The sequence below is a fragment of the Pseudochaenichthys georgianus genome, unplaced genomic scaffold (genome assembly GCF_902827115.2).
Source record: "Pseudochaenichthys georgianus unplaced genomic scaffold, fPseGeo1.2 scaffold_631_arrow_ctg1, whole genome shotgun sequence".
In the NCBI taxonomy this organism is placed as follows: Eukaryota; Metazoa; Chordata; class Actinopteri; order Perciformes; family Channichthyidae; genus Pseudochaenichthys; species Pseudochaenichthys georgianus.
This window is the reverse complement of record NW_027263188.1, coordinates 46,910-55,000: the sequence shown is the minus strand read 5'-3', so window position 1 is coordinate 55,000 and position 8,091 is coordinate 46,910. Positions and strand designations below refer to the sequence as shown.

Here is an 8,091-nt window from a genome sequence, read left to right as displayed (position 1 = left end):
GATACAAACTCTCGATATTCTCTCGAATTATTAATATTTGTGGACGCCCTCGGCCCGTGTTCAGGGCGTCCCGAGCTGAAACGCTGGGCTCGAGATACACTTTTTGTTATATTCCATGGAATGCTCTTAACATCCCGATAGCAATGAATATCTGAAGTGCTTTGACAACAAATCCATAACAAATGTCATCTGTGGAAGCCGTGGTACTGTAAAAAGCACGACCTATCATCTGAGCCGGCCCGGCTAAAGTAACTGGATGGCCTACCTGCCTGTCAGCCTTCCATCTGTGCACAAACTTATCTCGTGCCCTCATTGGTCATGTGCACGTTTGTGTGTGTTGGAGGAGGGGCTCTGTGAGGAAGTGGCAGATTTCTTCCGGCTGTGTATTTTCAAATTCTAGCGCACTCGAGCTGGTTTGTCTAAAATTACCTACCCCACCTTTAAGTTGGATTCAAACCAATTTAGAACTGTTGCCGAAAGTCCCACCCAGTTTTCTAGTCGGTCTAGTATGTTGTGGTCAACAGTGTCAAGTGTACTGCAGAATGAGCGGTAGTGGCGTCGCCTGGCCTGGGCATCCGGGGCTTTAGCCCCAAATGTTTTTTCTGTAGCACCGGACAATTCTCCCTCAATGATATAATACATTAACCGTGCTTTACGTGAACCTCATCATGACACAAGAGAGGACGGCAGGACTGTAATTTCCCGTGTTCAGTGAATGCAACAGAGGCATGACACCAGACCAATCAGAGAGTTGCATGGAAATAAATGTGTGCTTGTGTCATTCAAGCTCGGCTCTGTGTGTGTGTGGCAATAGTGCATTTAGTGTGATAGAGAGAGAGAGAGGGCGGGGGAGAGAGAGAGGGAGAGAGAGAGAGAGACCGGTGCCAGCAGCAGGGACCGTGTTGTTAGCATCTGGTTAGCTAGCTGCACTAACGGACACACGGAGCTGTTGGTTCCACAACAAGCTGGAGGAGAGCTCTCCTCTCAGACTGAGAGGCTCAGGTGAGCTAAAGGACTCTCTGAGTGTTTAGATAGTTCACTTTAGTCTAAGTTGTCTCAGTGGGTCTCAAACGGTTTGGTCACAAATTATTCAAAAGATTATATCCGCGGCACACCTTCATATGATCATTATAGTTATAAAACAATAAGAGAATACATGAAAAACAGTTATGAAATACTATATAGCAGTAAAACAAGAATACAGTTTGAAAGGGGAGTGATTTGTAAGAAAAAGTAAATCTGTTTACAGTTGTGTTTCATATGGATGTTGAGAGATGTATCCATAGATCTCTTAATGTCTTAATCTCTCAAAGTGCACCAGATTGATGCTTTTAACTTCAATATTTAAACAAAAATCTTCCCGGGGGAGCATCCCCCTTAGAGGAGGTGAGGTCCACCCCCCACTCATAAAAAATAGCATTTTACCCCCTGCCTATATGCCGTGAGCTGTTTATCAAGCCTTCATTGTAACAGTTGCGGTTGTACTGTGTGTGTGTGTGGGGGGAGTGTTACAGTAGAACATTCCACTTTAGCGCCGACGCCACTGTGGGCTAAGCCCCGAATGTTTTCAGGTCCAGGCGACGCCCCTGATGAGCGGTGAAGCCACAGAAAAGAAGCTCCGCCTCCAACAGTGAAGCCCACAAAGACGAGCATGCTGTCAGACATGAACACACACTGAGAGAGAAGTGTGTGTCTTTACCTGCAGCTGCTGCAGGACCTGCTCTCTGGGCTGGACCTGGTGTCTGCTGCAGCTCTGCTCGTACGCCTCCATCACCTCCGTCAGGGTGAGGCTGCTCTCAGCTGGAGGAGGAGAACACACTCAGTCACTGCATCCAGAGAGAGAGAACACACTCAGTCACTGCATCCAGAGAGAGAGAGAACACACTCAGTCACTGCATCCAGAGAGAGAGAGAGAACACACTCAGTCACTGCATCCAGAGAGAGAGAACACACTCAGTCACTGCATCCAGAGAGAGAGAGAACACACTCAGTCACTGCATCCAGAGAGAGAGAGAGAACACACTCAGTCACTGCATCCAGAGAGAGAGAGAACACACTCAGTCACTGCATCCAGAGAGAGAGAGAACACACTCAGTCACTGCATCCAGAGAGAGAGAGAGAACACACTCAGTCACTGCATCCAGAGAGAGAGAGAGAACACACTCAGTCACTGCATCCAGAGAGAGAGAGAGAACACACTCAGTCACTGCATCCAGAGAGAGAGAGAACACACTCAGTCACTGCATCCAGAGAGAGAGAACACACTCAGTCACTGCATCCAGAGAGAGAGAGAACACACTCAGTCACTGCATCCAGAGAGAGAGAGAGAACACACTCAGTCACTGCATCCAGAGAGAGAGAGAACACACTCAGTCACTGCATCCAGAGAGAGAGAGAACACACTCAGTCACTGCATCCAGAGAGAGAGAGAGAGAGAGAGAACACACTCAGTCACTGCATCCAGAGAGAGAGAGAGAGAACACACTCAGTCACTGCATCCAGAGAGAGAGAGAGAGAGAGAGAGAACACACTCAGTCACTGCATCCAGAGGGAGAGAGAGAGAATACACTCAGTCACTGCATCCAGAGAGAGAGAGAGAGAGAATACACTCAGTCACTGCATCCAGAGAGAGAGAGAGAGAGAGAGAACACACTCAGTCACTGCATCCAGAGAGAGAGAGAGAGAGAGAACACACTCAGTCACTGCATCCAGAGAGAGAGAGAGAGAGAGAGAGAACACACTCAGTCACTGCATCCAGAGAGAGAGAGAGAGAGAGAACACACTCAGTCACTGTATCCAGAGAGAGAGAGAGAGAGAGAGAGAGAACACACTCAGTCACTGCATCCAGAGAGAGAGAGAGAGAGAGAACACACTCAGTCACTGCATCCAGAGAGAGAGAGAGAGAGAGAACACACTCAGTCACTGCATCCAGAGAGAGAGAGAGAGAGAGAACACACTCAGTCACTGCATCCAGAGAGAGAGAGAGAGAGAACACACTCAGTCACTGCATCCAGAGGGAGAGAGAGAGAATACACTCAGTCACTGCATCCAGAGAGAGAGAGAGAGAGAATACACTCAGTCACTGCATCCAGAGAGAGAGAGAGAGAGAGAGAACACACTCAGTCACTGCATCCAGAGAGAGAGAGAGAGAGAGAACACACTCAGTCACTGCATCCAGAGAGAGAGAGAGAGAGAGAGAGAACACACTCAGTCACTGCATCCAGAGAGAGAGAGAGAGAGAGAACACACTCAGTCACTGTATCCAGAGAGAGAGAGAGAGAGAGAGAGAGAGAACACACTCAGTCACTGCATCCAGAGAGAGAGAGAGAGAGAGAACACACTCAGTCACTGCATCCAGAGAGAGAGAGAGAGAGAGAACACACTCAGTCACTGCATCCAGAGAGAGAGAGAGAGAGAGAACACACTCAGTCACTGCATCCAGAGAGAGAGAGAGAGAGAGAACACACTCAGTCACTGTATCCAGAGAGAGAGAGAAAGAGAGAGAGAACACACTCAGTCACTGCATCCAGAGAGAGAGGTAAACTGTACTGCACTGTGCGTGTGTGCGTGCAATTGATTGTGCAGCTCTAATTCAAAGTGGTTCTGGGACAGAGTGGTTCTGGGACACAGTGGTTCTGGGACAGAGTGGTTCTGGGACATGGTGGTTCTGGGCCAGAGTGGTTCTGGGACAGAGTGGTTCTGGGACACAGTGGTTCTGGGACAGGGTGGTTCTGGGACACGGTGGTTCTGGGACATGGTGGTTCTGGGCCAGAGTGGTTCTGGGACAGAGTGGTTCTGGGACACAGTGGTTCTGGGACACAGTGGTTCTGGGACAGGGTGGTTCTGGGACACGGTGGTTCTGGGACACGGTGGTTCTGGGACAGAGTGGTTCTGGGACAGAGTGGTTCTGGGACACGGTGGTTCTGGGACAGAGTGGTTCTGGGACAGAGTGGTTCTGGGACACGGTGGTTCTGGGACAGAGTGGTTCTGGGACACGGTGGTTCTGGGACAGAGTGGTTCTGGGACAGAGTGGTTCTGGGACATGGTGGTTCTGGGACAGAGTGGTTCTGGGACAGGGTGGTTCTGGGACAGAGTGGTTCTGGGACACAGTGGTTCTGGGACAGAGTGGTTCTGGGACACGGTGGTTCTGGGACAGAGTGGTTCTGGGACATAGTGGTTCTGGGACACAGTGGTTCTGGGACAGAGTGGTTCTGGGACACGGTGGTTCTGGGACAGAGTGGTTCTGGGACACGGTGGTTCTGGGACAGAGTGGTTCTGGGACACGGTGGTTCTGGGACACGGTGGTTCTGGGACAGAGTGGTTCTGGGACACAGTGGTTCTGGGACAGAGTGGTTCTGGGACACAGTGGTTCTGGGACAGAGTGGTTCTGGGACAGAGTGGTTCTGGGACACGGTGGTTCTGGGACAGAGTGGTTCTGGGACAGAGTGGTTCTGGGACACGGTGGTTCTGGGACACGGTGGTTCTGGGACAGAGTAGTTCTGGGACAGAGTAGTTCTGGGACAGAGTGGCTCTGGGACAGAGTGGTTCTGGGACAGAGTGGTTCTGGGACACAGTGGTTCTGGGACACGGTGGTTCTGGGACAGAGTGGTTCTGGGACAGAGTGGTTCTGGGACACAGTGGTTCTGGGACAGAGTGGTTCTGGGACAGAGTGGTTCTGGGACACAGTGGTTCTGGGACAGAGTGGTTCTGGGACACGGTGGTTCTGGGACACGGTGGTTCTGGGACAGAGTGGTTCTGGGACACGGTGGTTCTGGGACAGAGTGGTTCTGGGACACAGTGGTTCTGGGACACGGTGGTTCTGGGACAGAGTGGTTCTGGGACAGAGTGGTTCTGGGACACAGTGGTTCTGGGACAGAGTAGTTCTGGGACAGAGTAGTTCTGGGACAGAGTGGCTCTGGGACAGAGTGGTTCTGGGACAGAGTAGTTCTGGGACACAGTGGTTCTGGGACAGAGTGGTTCTGGGACACAGTGGTTCTGGGACAGAGTGGTTCTGGGACAGAGTGGTTCTGGGACACGGTTAGCTCCAAACCTTTGGATAAACTGGCCCAATAAGATAGTTAACAACATGATACGTATCCTCCTGGGACCCAGCCAATTGAAAATGTCCACTGTAGTGGACATTTTGTTAACATGCATTTCCTTTGACTCTGTTGAGCTACTCCATCAACTGTGTGCTGCACAGAGGACATCCTGGTCTTTCCAGTGATATGTCATTGGTTAAAATTGCATGCTGGGAAGTTCCTCTTTCTTTTCATCCAAAATGGCTGGCATACAAAAAACTAAATGTTATAGAAGCAGGAGAGTCAAATATTGTTGAATAATTGTCATTTTTACCATGACAATCATATATATTCTTGTTTATTAACATGTGAGGAACTATATAATTAGTTCTGAAAGCAATTAAATAATTAAAGTTTTCAAATAACAGCCCTTTTATAAATGTCCCTTCTAGTGGACTTTATGACTCAATATTGTTGCAGGAGACGGAACTGAAGCAGACATTTTCTGTACCAGAAAGTTCAGGGAGATTCAGATGTTGAGCTCTCAGGTGATGAGTGAGATGAGAATTTCACACCTGGGATAGAAGAGGGTCAAGAAGAAGGGGGGGGGGGAAGATGCAGCACAGATAGATACATAGAGACAGATAGGGACGAGCTGGAAAGACATGGCCCCATGTGGGCCAAGAGTAGCGTATGTCTTATTGTTGTTTCTATTTTAAGTGGAGCCATGAAACATGAGAATTGCCTCAGGAATGCAAGCTTTGTTTCTATGAGCAGGTCAGATGGAGACCACATCCATAACTCTAGTCAAGATGACCCTACAGCCCGTGCTGACTGGAGTCCAATGAGGTACTTTCCCAGTACGTCGACTACAAAGTATTTGAAGATCTGGAAAGATTCACCAAAAAACAAGCTAGTTTTGTATTGACCAAATAAACAGCAATGTTCAGATCAATTACTTATTCATGTTTTAAATAAAGGTGAATGTGTTATTGTATTAATATCACTCTATAACCACAATACGTTATATAGTCCATCTGTTAATTTTGGCTGTCTTTTCAAACTAATATGGTCCCGACGTCCTCTACAGTGGACATAATGTAACATTTTAAAATAAAATAAAATAAAAAAAGTCTAAATTGCAAGATGTTTTTTTAACCCTAAATAGGTAGGAAATCACAAAAAAAAGGAAATAGGAAGACACTTTTTTTCCTCGGGTCCCAGGAAGATATGACAGCTTTATATTCAATTTCAAGTGGTGATGAGGGTAAAGAGGTTATTCTAGCCTGATGGTTGCAAGAATGATTTTTGGAAAGCACACAACACATTTATAGCTGTGTTTAGGAGTTTGAATAAAAGCCAAATATATTGTAATGAATAGTGGTTCAGGTACCTTTAACTTATATGATATATAACTAAAACAAGCTATAATACCCAGTCCAAAGAAAAGCATCAATATAGTGAAAGTGTGGAGTGTGTTGTTTAATGTGAGAAATTCACCCAACATATGCTACATTTCAGGAGCTTAAAGAGAGAAGTTATTTAATTATACAGCAAATGAAGACATCTGAATGTTTTGGATTATTTAACTAATGGTATAAGTGAAAACGTTTTTAATTCATGGTGACTGTTAGAAATTAAAATCAATGTTGATATGGCGTAATTTGAATTAAATACACTATTTAATTTAAAAAACCTGAAGTTCACTAACTATTAATTTAATACTTTTATTCTGAAAATGCTTCACTTCCGGTTTTCATTAGCATGTGGCGAAATGCTGCATTTTCAAACCGTGAATCAAAGGTGAATTGACATGTGATGTTGTACACTGAGCACACTGGGTTTAGCACTCATTTATTCCCGCTGAATAACGTTTATTAGGGAATGTTTAAATAACCACAGACACCAGAATGATGTAATTTAACAACATAAAAAGGCAGGAATTGCATTGGACCCGCCCCCCGACGACGCCGGCCAATAGGAGAAGACCTCAGATGACAACAGGAAGAGCAAGCCAAGGATTGACCTCTTCTACCTGCTGACCGGTCGGATGAGGAGAGCGCCTCCACTCGCACATAATTTTGTACACCACCGCTTCTTGTGTAATTAAATGCTGTTAACTTTTATAAGCTTCCCATGACTCTTTTCAGTCTCTCCTGCCTTCAGGGTTCTAGAATACACTAACATGACTCAATGCAATGACCATAGTCTTCAAAATGACACATCGTGATAATGAATCAGCCTCAAACGTTTACTGGTATTCAAACAGCAGCTCACCCTCTCTGTCCCTGTGCTCAGCGAAGCCGGACACTATCTGTCCGTCGGGGGGGAAGGACACACGCTTCTCTCCTTTACTTCTCTTCTTCTGGTTCCTGGCTCTCTCTGCTCCGTCATCACTCTGCTCCTCGTTGTCGCTGCAGTGGCTCATCGCTCTGTTAAGGACTCCACCATGGGGGTCCAGATCCACTGAGCTCCTCCAGGAGAGACTGGAGTCACACTCATTAGAGTGTGTGCAACAGCTGACGTACACACAGTTCCATCTGCCCTCTTGGAAGTGCTGCTCTCTCCACTCTGTGGTCACCTGGAAAGACAACACTGAAGAACGGATATCTTATTCATGAGGTGTGCACCGGGTTGCAAGTGAAACCCAATATGTTCATATCAAATTACACATTTCAAATAGGTGAGGCTCTGCACACTTCCAACGTGAAATAACAGTATTAGCATCAAAATAGAGTTCCAAAAGTAAAAGTAGTGTTGTGCAGATTGGTCCATTTCAGAATAATATATATGATATGTTTTATAATGATTGATCATTAAAGTGTTATCAAAGCTGGTAAAGGTGCAGCTAGTTTGAATGACTTTGTATACTGCAGGGTAGCTTGTGAATTTACTCCAGGTGGAACTAAATTTAGTCTGATTTAACACTTGATTATATTTCACATCATCAACACAATACACATTTAGTGAAAATAACTTGAGCTGTAGTGTTTCTATACTGACTCTAACACTGACTTTAACTTGTATAGAAGTATGAAACTGTAAGCTAAAATAAAAGCTTCTTCTTCAC

The 8,091-nt window shown here is 46.3% G+C and overlaps 1 protein-coding gene across 1 annotated transcript in view; it reads right to left on the bottom strand.

The window, feature by feature from the left end:
- The window catches only part of LOC117443589 (protein phosphatase 1 regulatory subunit 37), a gene marked incomplete at its 3' end in the record, with an annotated part of 67,849 nt that extends 60,173 nt beyond the window's left edge, over positions 1-7,676 (bottom strand). The window contains exons 1-2 of the mRNA XM_034079479.1: positions 7,299-7,676; positions 1,700-1,800 (exon numbers count right to left, since the gene is read on the bottom strand). Coding sequence (XP_033935370.1) covers positions 1,700-1,800; positions 7,299-7,449 — 252 coding nt within the window. The remainder of the gene's footprint in view (positions 1-1,699; positions 1,801-7,298) is intronic.
- Positions 7,677-8,091: the final 415 nt, after the last annotated feature.